General features: G+C 44.4%; 2 protein-coding genes across 3 annotated transcripts; one reads left to right on the top strand and one right to left on the bottom strand.

The window, feature by feature from the left end:
• Positions 1–832: 832 nt before the first annotated feature.
• Positions 833–2,506, bottom strand: Romo1 (reactive oxygen species modulator 1). The gene is made up of 3 exons (XM_034494495.2): positions 2,365–2,506; positions 2,055–2,185; positions 833–1,024 (listed from the first exon to the last, which is right to left on the bottom strand). Exons 2-3 carry the CDS (start codon positions 2,183–2,185, stop codon positions 916–918), a joined length of 240 nt encoding a protein of 79 aa, XP_034350386.1. The 5' UTR covers positions 2,365–2,506; the 3' UTR covers positions 833–915.
• Positions 2,486–23,472, top strand: Nfs1 (NFS1 cysteine desulfurase). 2 transcript variants are annotated; one of them, XM_034494494.2, is made up of 13 exons: positions 2,486–2,625; positions 3,178–3,281; positions 5,292–5,408; positions 7,788–7,871; positions 13,193–13,345; positions 15,028–15,121; positions 15,862–15,996; positions 18,281–18,438; positions 19,101–19,206; positions 19,731–19,812; positions 20,525–20,608; positions 21,594–21,683; positions 22,759–23,472. In XM_034494494.2, exons 1-13 carry the CDS (start codon positions 2,505–2,507, stop codon positions 22,820–22,822), a joined length of 1,392 nt encoding a protein of 463 aa, XP_034350385.1. In that variant the 5' UTR covers positions 2,486–2,504; the 3' UTR covers positions 22,823–23,472. The 2 variants fall into 2 exon arrangements, 1 of the variants encoding a protein (XP_034350385.1); XR_013108939.1 differs by lacking the exon at positions 19,731–19,812 and having other exon boundaries at positions 22,759–22,895.
• The last annotated feature ends 1,802 nt before the right edge of the window (positions 23,473–25,274 follow it).

Genomic DNA, 25,274 nt, shown 5'->3' with positions numbered 1-25,274 from the left:
ATACACGCTTAGTGCTTTTGGAGGTCCTCTGGAAGTTGGCTTACGAATGGTTGTGAAAGTAGGTGCTAGGAATTGAAGCCAGGTTCTCCCCCTGCCTTTTTTTCAACCAGTTGGCACAATATGCATTCTAATGGACTATTTAACTTTTCATACCAGCTCAGTTGATTAACTGGAGGAGGCTGTGTATAGGAGTGGGAAATAAGTATGCCTACAGCTCGCCAAGCAACACATCTTGGCTCCTAGATATATCAGTAAAAAAATAAAGCTTGTTTTTTGAATACCATGTTCAAAAAAGCATTTTGAATTGTCCATTATTGGCTAGTAAAGTTCTGAACAAATAATAGTTGAGCAATCAGAAAAAATTAAGGCCAATCTGTTTAGGATTTCTGGCCATCACATGGGTATCCTGTAAGAATTTTGTTAGTAACCTACATAAAATGTGTTAAGGCTGGTGAGTTTACCGGATTGTCTTTCTGAACTAGACAATCTCGTACAATGTTCTACTGTGAATAGGACACCTATTATAAACGAGGCCGCTAGACAGGTTTTATAATTGGCATGCTGAACCAAGATTTTTTGAGCGCTTCTAAGGATGTGTTTCCATCTTCAGAGTGATAAGTGTGTGTCAACAAGCCTAGATAGAGATTTAAGTATGAGTTGTATTTTTCCATGTGTTAGGTATCTGAGATCTAGAATTATGTGTACTATGTATTTACAGAGGACCAATAGGGAGGTAGAATTACACAATGTTGGATCACCATTGAGGTGGGTACTGGGACTACAAAACCTAGTTCTGGGAAAACCATTAGGTGTTTGGAGTAAAATAAACTGATAACGAGAAGAAAAAATTTTATTATTGTACAAGGGTCAAAACGGATGGGGAAGTTTAAGTGTAGCAGGGCTTCCGTGCTCTAATTAGCATCGTATCCCCATTCCAATGGCCATGAAAGTGCCAAAGGTGCCGCCACTCTGCATCATGGTTTTCCCAATGCCTCCCATCAGCTCTCGACCCCGCATTCCAATCCTGAGGAGGAAAGCAAGAAGGGTCCATTTGAGAATACAAATACAGGAATAGAGATTTGAACTAACTACCTCCTTTATAATCTGTTGAAATACATGAAGCCCTAACAGTTTACTAATCTATCTCATTTGTCATTCTTAAAATGCTACTCTTCCCCATGAAGGATTAGCAATGACAATCTAGGGTCTCTAGGTCCTGTGCTGAATGCTGCATCAATTAGTTTGTAGATTGCAGAGATAAAGGATGGAGTACATGGACAGGAAAAGCAGTCATGTTTGTGCCTCTATGGTATATATTATCCAGTACCCATTTTTCTTCAAGATGACTCGTGTTTTGTTTAACCTAGAATAAAAGTCAAGCTCTCCAGTTTATAAACTGCATAAAGTGTAAAATGGAAATCATTACATTTACAATCTCAATAACTATACTTTATTTTTTTGAGACAGGGTTTCTCTGTAATAGCCCTGGTTGTCTTGGAACTCACTTACTATACCAAGCTAGTCAGAGATCCTCCTGCCTCTCCATCCATAGTGCTGGATTTAAGGTGCTCACCACTACTGCTCCACGGTTAACTACAGTACTTAGCACTACAATTTAGCTAGTGCTGGAGAGAAATAGTTATTTACAAGTACAGTATCCAAATGGGGTGATGACCTTTAAAATAGTTTATCTCAGAGGTCGAACATTTGACTACACCTAATTCTCAGTATAGTAAAACGCTTCATGAAGCTTGTTTGCTTCATTACATGCAATTGGTAGTTAAAATGCCATACACCAATAATAACCCTTCGCTAAGCAATTACGATGTGTCACATAATATTAATATGATTGACTCTTAGGAAACTGGAGGTAAGTGTATAGTCCTCCACTTCAGTAAAGTCAGCCTCTAACCTGCCTGATGACACTGAACTACCAAGGAATCAGAAAGCCATTTTGACTTTAGAGCTAAGATTCGTGGGTACTGTGCTTTCAACCTCTTCTAAGTGGGCTTCGGAGTCCTCGGAAGCCAGGAAGTTCCGTCTGCGCGGCTCACCTGAGACAGGAGAAGGTGCCGAACAGCGCTCCGGCCGCCATACCCACGGCGCAACCCATGACAAAGCCCATCTTCACGCGGTCGAAGCAGCTGGGCTGGGACTGCCCGTAGGGACCCACGGCCACCGGCATCTGGGGTGAGAGGGCTAGGACAGTGAGGGCCTGGTCGCCATCCGTGGCGTCGGCCGGGGCGCGCAGCAGGGTTACGTAGGACCCAGGACAGAAGCCAGCCCGCAGCCCGCCTCCACCACCCTCCTCGCGATAGACGACCCCGCACGCGCGACGCAGGGCACCGTCGGGCCCCACCTCACCTCGTTCTCCGCCGCGATCGCTCAGCTCGACGTCTCACACTGAAAGATGGGCGGAGGGCGCTCGCGGCCCGCAGAATTGCTTCCGGAGCACAACGCAATTACTTCCGGGAGCATGGGCTGAGGACTTGCAAGCGCCGGGGATGGTGGCCTCTGTTGCTGGGAACATGCTGCTGCGAGCCGCTTGGAGGCGGGCGTCGTTGGCGGCTACCTCTGTGGCCCTGCGAAGGTCTTCGGTGCCCACCCGGGGACTGCGCCTGCGCGGTAAGTTCCCTTTCCTTTTAGCTTCCACTGTTTCTGGAGGAGCGAACCCCTTGGGTCGGCGCTGCTAGGCACTGCTTTGTTGCGGTTCCTACCCGCCGTGTTGGATCGCTCAGACTCTAAACCTCCCGGTCGCCTAGTCTCTTATTTTTTCAGGATGGCCCTTACATCCTGCTCCGCACTTCCCTTGAGCCGAAGTCTCATCCTTCATATCTCTTCTGGCCAAGTCTTAAAGATGCTTGTCGAGCCTCCTCCAGCCGTGAACCTTTGAAGGAACCTGCGCTTTTCACTTTTCTTCTAAATGGTTTTGCTTTTTAGAGCTCATCCCACTCGGTGCTACGTAGTTTGAACATTGCTCCCTACTGCTGCCAGCGCCCCTTCCGAGAACCCTGTGTCTGTTACTTAACTCGATGTCTTTTAGTGCATGTTGTTGTTTGTTTACTTTGACACTGGACCTCAGCCTTCCTTAAATTTACCTCGAAGAAGCTTTGACCATCTGTTGTCTTGTGTGCCCTTCGTCCACGGTTTCTCACTTTGCCACTGCACTGTTGTTAGTTGTAGATCATGCCCCCCGTTCGGCTGTTCCTTCTGAGGCAGAGGCAGAGGCAGAGGCAGTGCTACGACCTCTCTATATGGACGTGCAGGCTACAACTCCTCTGGTAAGACTAACAGGGGTCCTTTGTAGGGAGGAAAGGTTAAAAGGACAAATTTCACCGAAAGGCTGAATTTCTGCAGACTTGAGAACCATTAAATAAATGTAGTAGAAAACGGAGCAGCCAGGAATCAGGAGACTTAGATGTTAATTTAGTAGAAAAGGCTTTACTGCTTTTTAGTTACTGACCTTGTCAGATCCTTCCAGTACAGGCATTATAATTAATAGTAAATACTCAGGTACTGGAGCTGAACATTGTGACATGGAGAGTTTCAGTGACCTTAAGACCAGCCTGAGCCACATAGGGAGTTTCAAATCTATGTTGTTGTTTTGTTTTTTAATTTTATGTATATGAGTACACTGTAGCTGCCTTCAGACACACCAGAAGAAGGCATTGGCTCCCATTACAAATGGTTATGAGCCACCATATAGTTGCTGGGAATTGAACTTAGGACCTCTGGGAGAGCTCTTTAACTGCTAAGGCATGTCCACAGTCCCCTCAAACCTGTGTTTAAAAAAAATTGCCAAGAACAAACAAACACAAGGGCTTTGGAATTACTAGGACTACCATGTAGTAACTATGTGAATTTGGTAACATGTTAAATGAGCTGAAAGACCTAGAAGTCCCGCACTTGATTCAGTAATAACAGTTATCGGGCCTGGATATCTGGCTCAACTAGTAGAGTATTTGCTTGGCATGTAGGAAGCCTTGAGTTCAATCCCCAGCGCCACACAAAACTGAACTCCTGTAATCCCAATATGTGATGGAAGCAGGAAGATGAGAATCTCAAGGTCATCCTTGGCTACTTTGTCAGTTCGAGGCTAACTCGGGATATAAGACCTTTTTATTTATTCAGTTGCTTTTATCTTACAAGAATTTGCGTGAATGTTTGTCTGCGCACCTCATTTGGGCATTGCCTGGGGGAGCCAGAAGCTGGAGTTAAATAGCTTCTTGTGAGCTGCCTGTGAGTGGTAGACTGAACCTAGATCAGCATCTGCTCTCTACCACTCAGCTATATTTCTTCAACCTAAGACCCCTGTTTTAAAAAACAAAAACCTGAGGCTGGAGAGTTGGCTCAGTGGTTAAGAGCACTGACTGTTCTTCCAGAGGTCCCAGGTTGAATTCCAAGCATCTCCGTGTCAACTCACAACTATCTGTAACTTCCTCTCAAGTGCTGGGATTATGTTACCACAGGGGAAAATCACAGCTCCCTGTAAATCAATGTGCTGCAGCCCCTGAAGTACCTGTAGAAACAGGTGTAAGAACAGGGCCATGAGGGATGCAGATACAGATAGTTGAGCACGTGTCCCACATTTACAGAGTCTTTGGTTGGATCCCCTAGCACTGCAGAAAGCCAGGAATGGTGCTATACAACTCTAGTCCCACACGACTCTAAAGAATTAGGGAGGTAGAGGCAGGAAGATTGGGCTCACAAGTTTAAGAGCATCTTCATTAATAGTAAGTTTGAGGATATCTTAAAGTAGAGAACCCTGTCCTTAAGAAATAAGAAAAGGACAAGATAGTCTTGCCAGGAGGAGGGTTACTTGGTTGTTTTATTTTTTGGGTACAGTGTGGGGTGTTTTGAGACCCAGTCTCAATACCTGTGACCCTATCTGTCTGGGAACAATCACTGTAGACCAGGCCTCCAACTGTGAGATCTGCCCTAGTCTGCCTCCCGCATGCTGCGATTAAAAGTGTGTGCCACCATACCCAGCAGGCTTATAAATCTGAGGCCAGATTCAGCCAGATAAGACCTTATCTTTCAATAAATAATGGAAAAATCAAAGACAATGCTTACAAACTACTTGAGAGAATGGCAGAACATTGTGATTAGAGGTGGTTTTGAAGTGGGTGTATTTCAGTTGCTGTTTGTTTAGTATTTGAGGAAGTGGAAGAAAGCAGACAGCATCTGAAAGGCTGGAAATACACTGAGCAAAGTGGGCAGGTATCGGTGGATGGAGCAGGTTCTGAATTGACTTTGAGCTCAAAGAAGCTGATCTGTTTTCTTCTCTTCAGGATCCCAGGGTGCTCGATGCCATGCTGCCATACCTTGTCAACTACTATGGGAACCCACATTCTCGGACTCACGCATATGGCTGGGAGAGCGAAGCAGCCATGGAACGTGCTCGCCAGGTTAGCACAAAGGACTCTGGGAAGTTCCATTCAATGGTCTGTAGGAGGCATTTCTTTCTTAGAGGTGGAAATAGCTGTTTTTCTAGAAGAGACTCAGATGGTAGCTCTGGAGTTTGACTGTAGGTGCTTAATTAGTTCCCATATTTCCTAGGCAAAATACCTCTGACAAATCTTCTCATTTCTCTAAGTCTTAAACTCATCATCTACCAAGTGGACAGTGAACTAGTTCATGCTATATAAGATAAATTCAGTGAGAGAGTGCTGGTAAAGGTTAACATAAGTAGTAAGTAATAGTTTAGTAAATACATTTAACAAGTGCGTTTCTTGGGTCAATGGGAAGCCTCCAGGGGTACCTTAACATAATGACTTGAGTTTGAGCCCCCAAATTCACATGTAGTTTGTACTTTTGTCTGTACCACTTTATTTATTTATTTATTTATTTATTTATTTATTTATTTATTTAGGTTTTTCGAGACAGGGTTTCTCTGTGTAGTCCTGGCTGTCCTGGAACTCACTTTGTAGACCAGGCTGGTCTCAATCTCAGAAGTCTCCCTGCCTCTGCCTTCCGAGTGCTGGGATTAAAGGCCTGTCTGTACCACTTTATGTTCCTGCCTAGTTACACGCTCGCACCCTCCTGGGAGCTTTCTCAGATCCTCAAATAGAAAACACACACACAACAGTTATTCTTAAAATGCCTTGGCTAACTCAGTGACTGGGCATTCCTGATCTTCTCCTGCTACCCTAGGCTCAAGGGCCAACTCAGTTACCCGTTGGTTGGCTTTATCTCCTGTGCTACTACTGAGTCTCCTCTTCTCTCCCTGTCCCCCTGACTCTCCTGCCTGTACAACTCTCAGTGTCCTGCCATTGCTCAGCCATTGGCTACTGGCAACTTTGTTGATAGATGAAAAACCAATTAGGGGCAAGGACTTTCAATGTCAGTAAACACAGATTCGCAATTAAATCAGAGCATCAGCACCACCCTCTACATCCACATGCTGTGGCATGAATGTCTTCCACCCAAAATAAATAAATGCAAAGAAAATTGTGTGTGCGTGCGTGTGCAATGTGCAACATGTCTAATGCTTGCAGAGGCCAGAAGAGGCTGTCAGATCCATTGGAACTGGAAGTTAAGGATGGTTGTGAGGTACCATGTGGGTACTAGGAACTGAACCTGGGTCCTCTGCAAGAACAGCAAGTGCTCTTAACCACAGAGCCATCTTTTCAGTTTCTTACTTGCCTGTTTGTTTGAGATAGGGTTTCTCTGTATAATAGCTCTGGCTCCCCTAGGATTTGCCTTTTAGACCAGGCTGGCCTCGAATCGCAGAGATTCTCCTGCCTCTGCCTCTCAAGTTCTGGGATTCATGATGTTCACCACTATGCCCAGCAAAAATAATTTTTAAAAACTACAAGTGTGTGTGCATGCATGCATGTGTGTGTTTGTTTGTGTGTGTGCATGTATGTGTACACGTATGTACCTAAGTATTCAGTGTGGAAGTCAAAGGACACCTTGGAACAGTCTCTGTCCTTTTACCATGTGGGTTTCAGGGAATGAATCCTAGGTCATCAGGTTTTGCTACAAGAGCCTTTACATACTGATCCATCTCACTGGCCCTATTCTGGTTGATTGAGGCCAGCTTTGCACTTTCATCTAAAATGGCTTGGAACTCACTATGATTCCCAGACTGGCTTCATGGCAGCTGTCTTACCTTAGCCTCCTGAGTGCAGTTGATTTCAGGTGTGCACCACTCTACCTGGTTTGTGCAGAGCTGGAAATCAAACCCAGAGCTTCATAAATATTAGGTAAGCACTCTACCAACTAAGCTACATTGGTCATTCATTTTGTTTTGTTTTGTTTTGTTTTGAGACAACATTTCTCTGTGTAACCCTGGCTGTCCTAGAACTCATTTTGTATACCAGGCTGGCCTCAAACTCTTTGGTTTTTCGAGACAGGGTTTCTCTGTGTAGTCCTGGCTGTCCTGGAACTCACTCTGTAGACCAGGCTGGCCTTGAACTCAGAAATCTGCCTGCCTCTGCCCTCCAAGTGCTGGGATTAAAGGCGTGCATCACCACTGCCTAGCTGCACCAAACTCTTAAATGCTGGATTAAAGGAGTATGTCACTGTACCTAGCTTACATTTGACATTCTTAGCCTGTCTTAGAATAGAGAAAGTATAGAATATCTGAGCTGTGACAATCAGTTCCTTTTTATCTCTAGTCAGGCTAAAAAGTTATACCTAGTAGGCACATAGTTTCTTCGCAGGCAGTTGGTTGCTAGGATGCAGTGGATCTTCTCTTGGTCCAAAACTCTGTCCAGGCTGTGTCTGTAGTCCCATGGCTGCCCAGGGATTGATATGGTGTATCTTTGTCTCTTGGCTTACAGCAAGTAGCATCTCTGATTGGAGCTGATCCTCGGGAGATCATTTTTACTAGTGGAGCTACTGAGTCCAACAACATAGCAATTAAGGTAAGAGGAGGACTGAGGCCGTTGTGTGGTGGAGAGCTCCTTGGATTGTGAGGGGCTTCGGGAAGATGCAGGACAGAAGCAAACAGGAGGGAACCAGACACTGTCTCTGGCTTCTTGGGTTTAGAGATTAGTGCCCCTCTATCATTTGAACTCAGCTACCCACTTCTTTCTAGTTCTTCCTCTGCCTTAAAAAAAATTGTACGGAGGACAACTTTGTGGAATCTGCAGTCTCCTTCTGCCTTTACTGAGGTTCTGAGAATCAAACTCAAGGCGCGAGGCATGTCTTTGCTTCCCGAGCCATCTTGCATGCTTTCTTCAGCCTTTTGCAGTCAAGTCTTTTAGCCTGTTGGCCTGAGTTTAGTGTGGCAGTTGGTTAGGAACAGAGGTGGCTCTTAGACCACTAACAGTTTGGATTTTTTAGAATGTTAGACCTTTTAAAAAGTGAGCAACAGTGCCTGGCTTAGGATTCTGTTGCTGTGATGAAACACTATGACCAAAAGCAATTTAGGAGGAAGGTGTTTACTTCACTTTACAGCCTCTAGTCCTTGATAAGGTACGGGAAATCAGGACCTGAGGTTAGGACAGGAGCCTGGAGCAGGGACTGAGATAGAAGCCATGGAGTGCTGCTTATTGGCTTGTTCCCCATGGCTTGCTCAGCCTGCTTTATTTCACCCAGAACCCCCTGCCCAGGGGTAGCACCGCCCCCAGCACCCCAGCACCAGCTCCTCACCAGGCATGAATCATGTGAATACCTTACACATTTGTCTTCAGGCTGCCTCATGGAGGCACGATTTCAGTTATGTTGCTGTTCTAAAGTTGACAAAACTAACCAGGATAATGACTGAATCCTCTCTCTGTCTCTGTCTATCTCTCTCCCTCTGTCTTTGTCTCTGTTTCTCTCTTCCTCTCTCCCTCCTGTCTCTCTCCCTCCCTCTCTTCATCCCTCTCTGCCTCCCTCCCTCTCTCCTTCCCATCCTCTTGTCTCTCTAACAGTGATGTTCAGATCAGTTTACTTGTACTTGATCAAGGCCACTTTCCTGTCAGCTTTTCCTTTCTGATGAGATCTGTTTACAAAATTCCTCTGCATTTTTGAGGTTATTGTTGCTATTGTACCCTCTGTAGGCCTTTGATTTGGTCACTCAGTCTGGTATTGGTCATCCTATATTTGGGGCATGCACATGCTTTGTGCAAGTATTCACTCTTTTTTTAAAGATTTATTTATTTTATGCATGTTAGTACACCATTGCTCTCTTCATTCAGACACACCAGGAGAGGGTGTCAGATTTCATTACAGATGGTTGTGAGCCACCATGTAGTTGCTGGGAATTGAACTCAGGACCTCTGGAAGAGCAGTCAGTGCTCTTAACCGCTGAGCCATCTCTCCAGCCTAAGTATCTCACTCTTAATAGTCATTTTGATGTATAGAACATAACCGTGTTTCACTCATGATATAACTTTGATCTTATTTCTCTCTCTTTTTTTTTTTTTTCTTATTTATTTTTTGGTACTGGGCAGTGAACCTAGGCTCTCAAGCTTGCTAAAGCCATACTATACTGCTGATAAGTGAATATTCTCATATTCTGTCTCCTCCCCTTTTTTTGTTTGATTTTTTTGAGACCTGTTTTTAGTATATAGCTTTGGCTGGCTGGCCTAGAACTCCTCAGTTGACCAGGCTGGCCTTGAGTCTCTGAGATCTGCCTGCTTCCGCCTCCTTAATGATGGTATTAAAGGCGTTCAATATTACACCAGGCTTTTTTTTTTTTTTTTTTTTTTTTTTTTCTTTTTTTTCTTTTTTCTCCCAAGACAGGGTTTCTCTGTGTAGCCCTGGATGCCCTGGAACTCACTTTGTAGACCAGGCTGGCCTCAAACTCAGGAATTCACTTGCTTCTGCCTCCCAAGTGCTGGGATTAAAGGTGTGCGCCTCTACTGCCTGGCTACACCAGGCTTTTTTGAAATGAAAAAAAAAAAGTTCTATTTTAATTTTGTGTCTATCTGTATGGAGCTATATTCCTATGAGTGCAATCCCCAAAGAGGCCAGAGTCCTTGGATCTCTCTGGAGCTAGTTACAGATAATTGTAAGCCACCCAGCATGTGCTGGGACCCAAACTTGAGTCCTCTATAAGAAAGAGAAGCACTCTCTTACCACTGAGCTGTCTCTCCTGTTCCCATTTTCTCATTTAAAATTTTTTAGCGTTTGAAAAATAATTTATGCACATGTGATAAGATTAATTTCTCTCTTTTTAAGGTTGTATTATTTAACTTTTTATTGCTGTTTTCTGTGTGTGAGCATTCTTACATGTATGTCTGTGTACCCCATACTTCTTGTCTAACGCTGGCCAGAAGCGTGTTGGATCCCCTGAAGTTAGACTTACAGACAGCTGTGAGCTGCCATGTGGATTCTGGGAATTGTACCAGGGCCCTCTGCAAGAGCAACAAGTGCTCTTAGATATGAAGCAAACTTTGTAGGCCCCTATTTATCTTTTTAAAGTATATTTTTATTTTATGTGTGAGTGTTTTTGCCTACATGTATGTCTATGTTCCAAATGTGTGCAGTGCCTGTGGAGATCATAAGAGGACAGGGGTTAGAGACAGGTGTGTGCTGCTGTGTGGGTGTTTGGCACTGAACCGAGGTTCTCTGGAAGAGTAGCCAGTTCCCTGACCTGGAATTTTTCTCCTGAAAACCCCACCACATCACCTTTTTTGTTTTTTGGATTTTTCCAGACAGAGTCTCTATGTGTAGCTCTGGCTGTCCTGGAACTCACTCTGTTGACTAGGCTGTTCTTGAACTCAGAGATCCATCTGCCTCTGCCTCTGCCTCCTGAGTGCTGGGATTAAAGGTATGTGCCACCATGCCTGTCTTCCAGACCCTATTTTTATTTTGCTGTGTATATCAGTGTTTGTCTGCATACATGAATGTGCACTCCATTTGTGCCTGCTGTTTGTAGAGGCCAAAGGAAAATGTCGGAGCCCCTAGAACTGGAGTTGGAGATGGTTGTCAAGGTATTAGGAACTGAGCAAGGGTCCTTTGCAAGATCAGCAAATTTAAATGTTGAAAATCAGCATACAAAGTAATGAATTTTATTATGGGCTTTTTAACATGTATTCCACTCTACTTGGTTCTTGTTCACTCACCACCCACATTACTCTGACTCAGCTACCCTGCTCTCTTCGCTGCTCCCTTCTATGAGTATCCCCAAGTAGTTCTCTCTTGCTCCTGTTACATTTAGTACATTAGCCTCTCATTCTCTCTTCCTCCCCTCTTCATTAAGAAGGGAGTAAGATGGCTCAGTGGATAGTGCACTTGCTGTGCAAGTGTGAGGACCTCAGTTCAAATCCTCAGAGTGCAGGTAAAGCCAGGCCCAGAAGAGTGTGTTTGTGTGTCTGTAATCCCACTGGGGCAGAGACAGCAGACTCTCCAGAAGCCTGAATGTCTGCTAGCCTGGTGGGTGCAGCCTAGCAGCAAACAACAAAGAGACCTTGCTCCAAATAAGGTAGAAGCTGAAGACAACTGGACAGTATTACCCTCTGACCTCCAAACATACAGACACATATATACAAAGATCTTTCTCCCTCTCATGGTCTCCTTGCTACCTTTATGACTTATAAACACACACATATATCTCTATTCACACACACATGTAAATAGCATTTATCTCTTTTAGTTAATCAATTTGTGTATGTACGTGCATGTGCCATAGCACACATGTTAGGGTCAGCACTACCTGGTGGGAGTTGGTCCCATCCTGGGCTCCCAAGATTGGATTCAGGCAGTCAGCTTGTAGCAAGTCCCCTCATGTGCTGAGCCAGCTTGCCAGCCCAGTATTTGTTTCTGTATCTGACTTATTTTATTTAACATAGTGATTTCCGATTCCATTTATTTTTCTGCAAATGTGATTATTTAATTTTTCTTTATGTCTGAATTAAATAGCATTGTATATGTGACATATTTTCTTTATCCATTCATCTGTTGATTAACATCTAGGCTAGTTTCATTTCTTAGCTACTGTAAATAGTTAAACAAAGCTGGGTGTGATGGTTCATAGCTTTAATCTCAGCACTAGGATGCAGGGCAGGTGGATCTCTGTGAGTTCCATGGCCACATAGTGAGACTCTGTCTTAACAAAATAAATCCCTGAATGGTAATAGAGGTTGAACCCTGAAGCATATGGTATTCAATAAGAACATCTCTTAAATAAAAAACAGAAGAAATATCCAAACAAGTGTTTATATTGTAAAACAGACATGAAAGCAAGGCAGTATAATGCAGTAACTGATGAGGGTCTTGGGCATCATGCTCACCAACACCAGCCTCCCATGGCACTGGAGCTCTCTAACTGGGTTGGCCTGCATGGCTGGTGTCCCTGGGATTCTCCTGTCTCTGCCTCTGCAGGACTGAGATACAGGAACACTGGATTCTGGGTAGAGCTCAGTCCTTATGCCTATTTAAGCTTAAAAAAAAAAAAAAAAAAAAGATTTATTTTTATTCTGTGTGTGTGTGTGCGCGTGCGAGCACGCCACATATGTGCCTGGTTCCCTCAGAGCCTGAAGAGGGTGTCAGATCCCCTGTCAAGGGCAGTTGTGGATGCTAGTGGAACAGGTTCTTTGTAAGCGCAGCAAGTGCTCTGAACTGATGAGTCCTGAGGAGCCATCTCCCCAGCTCCAAGACGTCCTCATGTGTGTGCAGCAAGTGCCTTAGGGATTGAGTTGTCAGCCTCATATTTTGTTTGTTTTTGAGACAATATCTTACTATGTTAATCAGGTTAGTTTCAAACCTAGAGTTCAAAGTATCCTCTGTCCTCAGTGCCCAAAGTAGCAAGGACTACAGGCTATTGGGCTCAGCTACATTGATTTCCTTTCCTACTTTTCTTCTTCATTCCTTTTGTTCCTTTGTTTGTTTGGAGACAAGGTCTTATTCAGTAGCCCTGAGTGGCCTAGATCTTACTATGTAGACCAAGACTGCCTCGGTGTACAGGTGTCCTCTTGCAAATGCCACTTAATGCTGAGCCCATAGGTATGTACGCTATACTTGGCTATGTTTTGTTTGTTTGTCTTTTAATAACACAAATGTTCATTTGAAATTCTGGGTATTTTAGTTTTTATTAGCCTATCTTTATAATTTCTCTTGATGTTAAAAGTATCACTTACATGATTGGGCCTTAGTTTGTGGGGTAGAATGTCTTTAGCATACTTGAGGCTCTGGGTTCAGTCCTGAGCATACACTCCCAGAAAGATTGTTTATAAATGGGATTTCATGTTATTGCTACCCCTAAGAATGCTATTCTTTTTTTTTTTTTTTTCATTACATTATCATCAATTCTTAGGGAGTGGCCAGGTTTTACAGGTCAAGGAAAAAACACGTGGTCACCACCCAGACGGAACACAAATGTGTGCTGGATTCCTGCCGCTCCCTGGAAGCTGAGGGCTTTCGTGTCACTTACCTCCCAGTGCAGAAGAATGGGGTCATTGACTTAAAGGTAGGAGTGCCACTAGGCATGAGGGACAGAGTGGGAGGGCCTGGCTCCATCCTGTAAGTCTGCCTCTCCAGCTTTGGGTGGAGCCTAATAGTTGATCAGTGGTGAGAGTGGAGCATGAATCAAGCCTGGCAGAGAAGATTATATTCTTTATGTGTGCACTATTCTTCTCCAATGGAAAACTTGCCTCTCAGCGCTTTTGGTGATCCTGTTTTGTATGACAGCTACCGGACATGAGTGTAGGATATCAGGGACTTACATTACAGGAGAGCTCTGGCCTCTTTCTTCCCTGCACTGATGTTTCTTATCACCTACGAAGGAAGCATGCTGACTGGAGGTATAGCTCGGTGGTGGAATTCTTGAATATTATGCACAATGCTGTGGGCTTGATCCCCAGAACTGCAAAAGCCAACATGTTAGTATAGGCTAGATATGGAGGATTCACTCTTAAACTTGGTACTCTGGTCGCTCAAACAAGAGGATCACCAGAGTTTGGGGATAGCCTGGACTCCACAGTGAGAGCCCGTCTAAAAGAAAAGGTTTGAGTATAGGTTTTTGTACTTGTCCATGTCTGTACTCATGTGATTACACTGTTCTTACTCCTGTAGTGTTATAACAGGCTGAAATCAGGCTTTGCTTATTTTGTCTAGTTAGGGACTCATGTAAGCTTTTTGGGATTTTGGTCCTTGAAACAGTATTTTAGGTCTCTCAGGCTGGCCTGAAGTGGCTATATAGACTTGAATGACCGTGAACTCCTGACCCTCTGTACTCAGTCTATTAAGTGTTGGTATTACCATCATGGTCTTCAATACCTACCCAAGGAGATTTTCTTTCTCTTTTTAGATTTATTTTATGTGTGCCTGGATGATAAAGGTGGTTATGAATGTGGGTGTTGGGACTCTAACTCAGGACTTCTGTAACAGCAGCAATTGTATTAACTACTGGGCTTTCTCTTCAGTCCATATTTCTTTTTTAAAGGTTTACTTATTTATGCATATGAGTACTCTATTTACACATATGACTGCATGACAGAGAAGGCATTAGATTCCACAAAGTTGTGAGTAACCATGGTGGGTGCTGGGAATTGAACTCTGGACTTCTGGATGAGTATCCAGTGCTCTTAACTGCTGAGCCATCTCTCCAGCCTCTGTATTATTTTTATGAGCTAGGATCTCATGTTGCCCAGGCTGGCATTGAATTCATGTTCTTCCTGCCCCTACCTCCTAAGACCTGAGATTGTCCACATGTGCTGCCATGCCTGACCTTTATAACTTTTTTTTGGTATTTGTTTGGGTGTTTTGCCTGCACTCATGTCTGTGCCTGGTACCTGTGGAGACCAGAAAAAAGTGTCCAATACCCTGGACCTGGAGTTCCAGAGAGTTGTGATCTTCCATGGTGTGCTAGGAATTAAACATGGGTCCTTAGGACAATTAGGCAGTGCCCACAGCTGCTGAGCCACGCCCACAGCCTCTTGTGTTGTTGTCTGTCTGTTGTAATTGTTTGTTTTTAAAAATTAATTCTAGGGACTGAGCTCAGGGCCTCAGACATGCTTCATACCCCCATTACTTACATGCTTCCACAGGCTTATAGTGAAAGGCCCCTTTTCTGGATTTAAGGTTGTCTTCATTCTTAATTATATAGCTGTCTCTTGGCATCATATAGACTCCTTACTCCTGCATTCTTAGGAACTAGAGGCTGCCATCCAGCCAGATACTAGCCTGGTCTCCGTTATGACTGTGAACAATGAGATTGGAGTAAAGCAACCAATTGCAGAAATAGGTGAGTATGGTCGGTTAACCTGATCCTTAGCACTCCGGGCGCCACGGAAGGAACAGGGACACAGAGTTCCGACCCAAATGCCAAGTGGACCAACGGGAAGAGCTGTGTGCCTTGCTGACCGGCATTCTAGCTGGCTACTATGTGAGTTTTTAGAATTTAGAGTTGTGGTGGTTGTTGCTGTTACATTTTGTTTTAGGTTTTGCCCCAAATGACAACAAAACAATAAGAAAAAACCATGTATCCTTTTTCTCTTTTGTATGCTCTTTATCCCTATTTAGAGTTCACCTCATAACCCCTCTGCAAATTAGCAAAAATACCTGTTACTCTTTTCTTCTTTTAAATAAAAAAGTATTTAAAAGTTGATGTTACATTCACAAAAGTCTGGGATTAATGAGGTGGTATGAAGAATCTCGGGCATCAAAATGTCATGTGTGCTTATAGTTTGGTGTTTTGCCCTTGATCTTTTGAGTAAAAGCAAAGAGGCTGGGAATTGGGAGGGAGCTAGAGAAAGGGGGCGGGGGAAGGGGGAAAGGCAGGGAGTAGGAGAGGACACACATACACACACATATATGTATACACACATATATATTTATGTGTGAGTATATATATGTACATATATATACACATACGTATGTATGTATGTATGTATGTATGTTATCAGTCACTTAAATTATTCATGGTGCCTAGCATGTCAGGTTACATTCACTCTGCCATGTGTCTGCCTCTCTGTCATTCCTCAGGACAGATTTGCAGTTCCAGAAAGGTGTACTTCCATACTGATGCAGCCCAAGCTGTTGGGAAAATCCCACTTGATGTCAATGACATGAAAATTGATCTCATGAGTATCAGTGGTCACAAAATCTACGGCCCTAAAGGTACCAGTCCCTGCCTGTTTTTTCACATTCCCAGCATCCTTTGACAGGTGCTCAGCACAGTCAAGACTGTGACTGCTCTCTAAGAAGGTTCTACATTCAGAGTGGCCTGGATTGTGGAAGTATCATTCAGTAATAGCCAAAACCACTTGCCTCTTCGTAGATCCAAGCAGTTGCTATGTACATGACTGGTATTCTTCCTTGATCTCTTCACATTGTCCTTTAAATGGACATGGGTATTGATTGGCTGAGGGACCAGGGTTCTGTTAATTCAGGTTTCACTAGACATACAACATAAGTAAAGACAACAAAATAGATTTCATTAGCGAGGCTGATGTTTCTGTCTGCCGCTCCATGCTGGCTGCCAAGGGCACTCCCCTGCTGTGACTAAGTCTTGTGAGCTGTTCCTATGGATCTCAACTTGTACTCTACAATGTGACTTGACTGTGGTCACATTGTCTTCTTTCCCTATTCACTCCTCCCAAGGGTCATGAGACAGTCCCACCTGCCTTTGAGTTTGTATTCGTCACTCACAGGTGATGGGGCTGTAGACATGTCCACTGTGCCATGCCGGGGTGGCTTCCTTCAGTTGTCTGTTTCTTCATAAGGACAGCAGTACTTGCCCTTCACTCCTTTTTACCTAAACTATATATGTTCTGATCTTGCTTTTTCATCTAATACTGCATCTTAAAAATAAAATCCAGTGTCAGGTGTGGTGACATATTCTTTAATTCCAGTGCCCTGGGGACAAGCAGATCTCTGTGAGTTCAAGGCCAGTCTGGTCTCCATAATGAGTTCCATGTCTACACAGTTTGACCCCATCTTTAAAAGAAAAAGGAAGGAAGGGAGGAAGGAAGGAAGGAAGGGAAGAAAGAAATTACACTCTAGATCACATACTGAGTTCTAGATCTCCCTATAATATGGGAAAAGAAAGCTGAAACAAAGGGAAAGTACAGTATAGAGTTGGTGAGACCCCTTCTTTCTCTCTCTCTCTCTCTCTTTAGGATTTTGTACTTTACCCACTTACCTCCTCAGTGCTGTATTGTGGGCATGGGCCACCAAGCTGAACCTCACCATTTCCCAGCTCTGTATTTTAGAGTTTTTATAATGACAGCAAAAAGAGCATCAGTCTCTTCTACAGTTGCTTACTGTTTCATTGTAGGAACGTTCCATACTGTATTTGACATTCTCCCAATGGTTGCTACCCTGCCCACGCTGTTTCAATCTTTCTTTAAGATTTACTTCTTTTAGGTGTATGAGTGTTTTGCTTGCATGCATCTAAGTGTATTGTTTGAGTGCAGTGTCCATGAAGACCAGAAGATGGCACTGAGTCCCCTGGAGTTACAGCTGTGTGAGCTGCACGTGGGTTTTGGGAACTGAACCTGGGTCCTCTGCAAGAGCAGCAAACCATTGAGCCATCTTTATAGCCCCTAGTGGGTCTTTTTCCTCCTCCTCCTCCTCCTCCTCCTCCTCCTCCTCCTCCTCCTCCTCCTCCTCCTCCTCCTCCTCTTCCTCTTCCCCTTCCTCCTCTCCCTTCTTCTTATTTATTTATTTATTTATTTAGCCTTGTTTTTTATTCTTGGGGAGTTTTGTTATTCTTTTTTTTTTTTTTTTTTTTTTTGGTTTTTCGAGACAGGGTTTCTCTGTATAGCCCGGGCTGTCCTGGAACTCTCTGTAGACCAGGCTGTCCTCAAACTCAGAAATTCGCCTGCCTCTGCCTCCCAAGTGCTGAGATTAAAGGCGTGCGCCACCACCGCCCAGCGAGTTTTGTTATTCTTATGGTGTGGAGTTTTATGAAAGTAAGTACAGGTCCCTGCAGATACTCCAAGAGCAAAGGGTACTGGGTCTCCTGAGCTGTAGTTCCAGCCTGAGCTGTAGTTGCAGGCAGTTATGAGCTCTGTGATGTGGGTGCTGGGGACCACACACAGATCCTCTGTAAGAGCAGTATGTACTTGTTACCACTGGCCATCTCTAGCTGGTCCCTGATCATTGTGCTCTTAAGAGTAGTCCTCTGTTGTGTGCTGTCATTTCATCATGCATAGGGATCTGCTTGAAATCATTTTGGTCATTAATATATGTTATACCTGCTGTAACATAATTATACTGAGTACTTTTGCTACAAATTATGTTTTTTTCTATTTCTCCTTTTCCTTCCATGTTTTTTTTTTAATTTAGAAAAAGTTAAGACCTAGACATATTTTAATTTTTTTAAGTAAGTAGTATTTTGTTTCCTCTGTGTTTCTCTCTCTCTCTCTTTTTTTTTTTCTAACAACTTTTCTTTCCCAAGGGGTCGGTGCTATCTATATCCGCCGTAGGCCCAGGGTACGTGTGGAGGCTCTACAGAGTGGAGGCGGGCAGGAGCGGGGTATGCGGTCTGGGACAGTGCCCACACCCTTGGTGGTGGGTCTGGGAGCTGCATGTGAACTGGCTCAGCAAGAGATGGAGGTAAATATTGGGGAGAGCACTACCGCGCCCCCTGGCACTCCCCTCAAGCAGGGTTCCCATTTAGTGATGTATCAGCATTGATGAATGATCTCTGATGGAAGAGGAAGACTAAGGAAATCCTGCCTTTGAGCAGCTGGCATCCTATGCTTGTAATTCTAGTTGCTTGGGAGGCTAAGGCAGAACAATTTTCAGTTCAAGGCCAGCCTTGGCTACATAGCGAGACTCTGATCAAAATAAAAAGTAAAGGGCTGGATCAGTAGTAGAGTACTTGCCTAGGATGTGCAAGACCTTGGTTTCAGTTCCTTATAAGTAAATGTAAAATGTACATGCATACACACAAAATTAAATCAAAGCCTGCTTTGAAAAGGAACTTTAGCCCCTTGTTCTGAAAGAGGTGATTCATAACCCATACATACCCTGCTTACAGTTACCAGTCCATTTTTCTGTAGGTTGTTGGCACCCTGTGTTCAGCTCCTGTGTACCTTTTATACATCAGACACTGCCGAGTGCTGGAGATAGAGTGGTCTCCACACAGAACAGGTCAACAGAAGGGCCTGTGTGATACATAGTCATTCCTCCATAGGGGAGAAGGGCTTCTGGAGTTCATTATACTGAGCTGATTGGTGGTCACTGTACTTTGTTCTCCCCTGCCTCCTTCTTAGTACGACCATAAGCGAATCTCAAAGTTAGCAGAGCGACTGATACAGAAGATAATGAAGAACCTTCCAGATGTGGTGATGAATGGGGACCCAAAACAGCACTACCCTGGTATGGGCTCACCCTTTCAGTCTTCCTCTGCTTTGCTTTCTGCTTTTTAAATTTTATTTATTTTTTAATTTTGTTTTTTTTGAGACAGGGTTTCTCTATGTAGCCATGGCTATCCTAGAACTCACTCTGTAGACCAGGTTGTCCTTGAGTGCAGAGATCCACCTGCCTCTGCCTTCTGAGTGCTGGGATTAGAGGCATGCATCACAGCGCCCAGCTCTGTTTTTCTTTGTTATGTGAGGCTGGAGGATGCCCTCCATGATACACTTGTGGAGTCATTTCTCTCTTCCCACTCTCCCCTAGGTTTCAGAGATAGAATTCAGGTCATAAGCCTCTTGCAGCAAGGGCTTTACCTGCAGAGCCTAGGGGTTTTTTCTTTGTTTGTTTGTTTGGTTTCTTTTGGCTGTCCTTGTCTCCTTCGTGGTAGGCACTCTGTGCCCCTGAGCTGTCTCCAGCTCTTGGTCTCCATTCTGGCAGACACTGAGGCTGAGGCCCAGAGCACCATCATTGTGTGTTCTCTTCTTCAGGCTGTATCAACCTCTCCTTTGCGTATGTGGAAGGGGAGAGCCTGCTGATGGCACTCAAAGATGTTGCCTTGTCCTCAGGGAGGTAAGTTGGATGGTGTAGACAGGCACTGTGGCAGCACTGCTAACTTGCCTGTCAGGTACCCTATTTGTCACTGAGCTTCCTGGTGTGGATAAGACAAGAGCTCTTGATCACCACGGGAAAGCTCAGACTTTAGGCGATGGCCATGGGCTGATGCTACTGTTCTAGCAGCTTCCCTTTAGAGAGAAATTGGTGACTTGTAGGTCCTAGAAGATGTGTCTTGTTTTGAGACAAGATCTCTCTATGTAGCTCTGGCCATCCTGAAATTATCTCTATAGACCAAGTGTTGGCATGGTAACAGGGATCCTCCTGCCTCTGCCTCCTAAGTGCTGGGATTAAAGGTATTCACTACTATGCTTGGCTAAAGATGTCTTTTGCAGGGTTGAGCTAACAGTTTGGATGTAAGCCACCAAGGGTTTGTCTGTCCTCCAGGCTTACATACTGTATTTTCTGCCCTGGCTACAGAAGTTTTTCTGGCTGTTTTGTCAGGTCCAGTGTGTGGGCTGTCATACTCTTTCACTCATTGGCTGTGTCCTTAGTCCAGGAAGTTATCTATAGGGACCAGAGAAGCTAGATTTACATCCCAGGACGTACAGGGCATCATCAGGCATGATGACATTTCCAGGTTGTTTCTTTTGTCCCTGTGGTATGATTTCAGGGAAGCATGGCCCTTGCTGTGTCCTGTGGACTAAAAGCATCTTGTCTCCATCCTTAGTGCCTGCACTTCTGCATCATTGGAGCCCTCTTATGTCCTTAGGGCAATCGGTACAGATGAAGATTTAGCACACTCCTCTATCAGGTCAGTGAGTTCAGCTGCAGAGGGGGGAGGGGGAGAGGGAGAGGGAGAGAGAGAGTGTGTCATGCATGGGTGCATATATGTGAATGTGTGTATATGAGTGTGTGTGAGAATGTGTATGACGTGCATTTGTTTTGTGTATGTGTGAGTAGATATGTGTGTATATCACTCTGTGTATGAGTATGTGTGTGAGTGTGTGTGTGCATGTGGGCGTTTGTATATGAATGTGGGGGATATTTTTGTGTATGTGTGTGTTTGTGTGTGAGAATGTTTTAGTGTGTGTGGCTGTGTGTGGGGCCAGGTATATGTTGGGGGTGTGAGTGTGTGTGGGTGTGTTCCTGGTTTGTTAAGGTCTTGTCAGAAATTCAGGCTGGTCTCGAACTCTGTCCTCCTGTCTTTGCTCCAGAGTGCTGAGATTACAGGAGTATGCTCACCATGTCTGACTTATGCAGTTTGGGGGAGTCATACGTGATAGGCAAACACTCTTCCTGTTGAGCTATGTCCCTGCCCTCTTCTTGAATCTTGGTAAAGATGAAGATGCCTGAGTTCTATACTCAGATCCTCTGCCTATGAGGTCTACAGTAGATGTAAGAAACTTGTCAGTGGATTCTGATCCTTGAGCTGTGTTCTCAGAAACTTTTACCTAGAAAAGTAGGTCTGTCATCTCCTTTTGTCCTCTTTTGCTCCAGTAGCTTTCATGCAGCCCAGTTGGCTTCCAGTTACCTCTGTAGCCAGAGAATGACTGCTTGCTCTGCCTCTTCGAGGGCTGGAGATGCACCACCTACCCAGTCAGGGACTGAACCCAGGACTTCATGCATGCTAAGCAAGAATTCTATCTACTGAACTATATATATCCCCAGCCCTTTGTTTATCTTTTATTTAGTGGGTCTCAGTGAGTATTGGTCAAAAAAACCAAACAAACAAACAAACAAAAAAAACAAAAAGCAAACCTGCTGCCCAGGTGTTGAGATCTTCTGTGTTCTCTCAGGTTTGGCATCGGCCGCTTCACTACAGAGGAAGAAGTGGACTACACCGTGGAGAAGTGCATCCACCACGTGAAGCGTCTTCGGGAGATGAGGTGTGTGCACCTGTATGCAGTGTCTGTGGAACTTGTCCTTAGACTCTGTGTTCATACTGCCAGAAACCCAAGTGTAAAGGGATTGCAGGATGTAAAGATTCCACAAAGCAAGGATGTAGACCTCCTTGGCTACTTTTCTTCAGAATACATTTTAAAAACTAGGTTTCTGAATATAACATAGAGGTTGCTTATGTATTAGTAAAGGCCATGGGTTTGATCCCCAGCCCTGCAAAAGCCAAAGGAAGGCTGAGGATACAGGTCAGTGGTAGAGCACCTACCTAGAAGACAAAAAGCTCAAACCAGGGGTCATGTGTGCGCCTGATGTAATGGCCCACAGGCTGCAGCAGGAAGACTGTGCATGAGCGCTTTTCTGAGAAACAAAAACAAAGGGTGGGATTCAGTAACATTGAGGAAAACTAACTAGGGACATGGAAGCCCAAAGCTCAGTGGTTGGGTGTCAGGCTCAGCTCAGCAGAAGACACTGCCGTGTGTGTGCGTGCGTGTGTGTGTGTGTGTGTGTGTGTGTGTGTGTGTGTGTCTGCTTCTCATCTTCAGTGGCAGAAGCAAAAACGAACTTCTCATAGTCATCACTCCCACCACCCACAAAGTAAGTCAGGCTGCAGGTCATTACCGCAGGCTTCTCAGTAGCATTTCTTGTATAAGAGGGTGGGTACTCAGGCCTGAGATCTAAGGTTAAAGCAATAGATAGTCTTCCTGATTCTGGAGAATAGGAAGAGCCTGGGACTCAGCAGGACTTAGAAAACCTAGAAAAGCTTTTTTTTTTTTTTTTTTTTTTTTTGGTTTTTCAAGACAGGGTTTCTCTGTAACCCTGGCTGTCCTGGAACTCACTCTGTAGACCAGGCTGGCCTCAAACTCAGAAATCCGCCTGCCTCTGCCTCCCAAGTGCTGGGATTAAAGGCGTGCGCCAACACCGCCTGGCTTGTTTGTCTCTTGTATTGGGCAAGGACAGGAGCAACAAGGACAGGAGGCAAAGGGTTGCTCAGGCCTGAGAGGCAGGGTCACCCGCTGCTTCCTGTCTAAAGCTCAGCCACTCGGTCCCTCTTGTCTTCGGCAGTCCTCTCTGGGAGATGGTGCAGGACGGCATTGACCTCAAGAGCATCAAGTGGACCCAGCATTAGAGGAGTGGGCTGTGACTGTGTGGACCTGCCTGCTCCAGCCTCACTGATCCATACACAGCCAGGAATTTTACTACCTGCAGGTGGTCCTTGCTCAGACCAAATCGGAAGTTCTTCGGTGACTTCACCACACAAAGTTTCAAGTGAGAAATTGAAGGAAGTATCTTCCCTAGCCTCGGCTCCCTTGCAGGCACACATTCCCTGTTCTTCCTCAGGGGCTCTTCTCCTGTCTAGTATGGCCATTCTTATCTGAGGGTCTGTAGGCACTGCCATGTTACTGCTTCGGGGAGTATTACCCGTGGGGAGATGGAGGAACTGGAAGAAGGCTGTCGGTTCAAAGACTGTTTCTCTGTGAACATTGGAATCTTCACTCTTCCTGCTCAGCTGGACTGGCGCCATTAGGGACTGGCTTAAACACTTATTTTATCCTTTTTTTGTGGCTTCAAAAGACATCTCTTTATATCGACTTGAGCTGAAGAACAGCAAGTTGTATTAAAGTCTCGTTTCCTTTGTGGTCTCATCTTCCTTTCTCTCTTTTGACTTAATGTAAGTAGAAATATCCATGACCCTGCTCACTATTCTAATAATTTGCTTAATTCATTCAACGTTGTTAATTTGAAGATTGGAGAAATAAATTCCCATTTCCCTTCCTATTCTGTGAGTTTTTGAGTGTCTGAGGGAGAACTGCACTTGAGAACTGTGGAGACTTCTTTCCACCTGCCTTTCTCAGATGACTCAGTCCACTTGCTTTCATCCAACAATTTAAAGGATTTCCAGGGCACACATTTTATTCTGAGTGTTGGGATGCACTGGTTCATAGGAGCAGAAAGGGCCCACTGTCCTCAGTCAGCTTTTACACTAGAGGAGAGGTAGACACTCAAACAGAGACTGTCATATGTGGGACAGTGCTTTTGAGTGTTTTGAGGAAACAGTAGGGAGAACCGTGATGATGGGTGCCTCAAGAAGCTGTTCGGGCCATGTGTGAACACACTGTGGAGAGCCAGTGCTTGGTGAACTACATAGAAAGGAGCAGAAAGAGCCTGCAACTTTTTAATTTACTATTCATATTTAAAATTTAAAAAGTGCTGGGCGGTGGTGGCGCATGCCTTTAATCCCAGCACTTGGGAGGCAGAGGTGGGCGGATTTCTGAGTTTGAGGCCAGCCTGGTCTACAGAGTGAGTTCCAGGACAGCCACGGGTAGACAAAGAAACACTGTCTCGAAAAACCAAAAAGGGGCTAGAGAGATGGATCAGTGGTTAACCCACCGTCTGCTCTTATTTTTCAATTGCCTCTCTCCATGCTTTTTCTTATAGTATGTACATGTGTTTATGTACATGTGAATGCAGGTGCTCCCAGGGCCCAGAGGCCTTTGGAGCTGCCAGTCCCTTGTGAGTTGTTCAGTGTGGGTGGGCACTAAAAATCAAACTCATGTTCTCAGGAAGTGCTGTTAGGTGTTAAGCCATTTTTAAAAAATCATTTTTTATAAAATCATTTTATGTGTGTGAGTGTCTTGCCTGTATGTATCTATATATGTGCACCTTGTGTGTTACCATGTGCCCTCAGAGGTCAGAAGAGGGGATCCCCTGGCATCGGACGGAGTTGGGTGGTTGAAAGCCACCACGATGCTGCTGGAAAGAGCATGTCCCCTTACCATGGAACTGTCTCTGCAGCTCCGAAAAATACAAATTAAGCTTTTATAAGGTTAGGGATCTACCCCAATTGTAGAACACTTTTGGGCTCTGAGTTCAGTGTGCAGTCCTGCAAACAGACACAAAAAAAAAAAAAAAAAAAAAAAAAACCATTTTCTTTTGAATGATTTCAATTGGGACATGAAGGTATATGCCTCTTATCTTGGTACTTGGGAGGCAGAGGCTAGCAATCTGAGTTCAGTGCCAACCTGATCTACAATTGCAAGTCCCAAGCAAGCCAGAACTATTAATAATATGCTGTCCCAAACATGGCAACAAAGACAGCTTGGTATGATGGTGCATTTAATGACTGCTCTCAGGAGACAAAGGAAGGCAAATCTCAGTGGGTTCAAATCCAGCCTGGTCTACAAAGTGAGTTTTAGAACAGCCATGGCTACACAGTGAGTCCTTGTTTCAAACCAAAACAAATCAAAACAAAACAACACATTTTAAAAATTGTATATAAATTCAGTGTGTGTGTGTGTGTGTGTGTGTGTGTGTGTGCACATATGATTCACATGTATATGTGGTTCACCCATGGAGGTTAGAGGACAGTTTACTAGAATCAGTCTAGTTTTTATATGGGTTTTTGGGATTGAACTCAGATTGAATTAAACTTTATAGCTAGTATTTTTTACCTGCTGAACCATCTCACTTGCCTTGGCTCACATTTTATTTATGTTTGTATGTATGTATGTATGTATGTATGCACATGCATACATTTTTGTGATTAAAGGTGTGTACCACCATGTCTGGTCTGGTTTACT

Source organism: Arvicanthis niloticus, chromosome 2 (genome assembly GCF_011762505.2).
Source record: "Arvicanthis niloticus isolate mArvNil1 chromosome 2, mArvNil1.pat.X, whole genome shotgun sequence".
Taxonomy (NCBI): domain Eukaryota; kingdom Metazoa; phylum Chordata; class Mammalia; order Rodentia; family Muridae; genus Arvicanthis; species Arvicanthis niloticus.
Note: the sequence above shows the minus strand (reverse complement) of the source record. Positions and strands in the feature narration are given on the sequence as shown.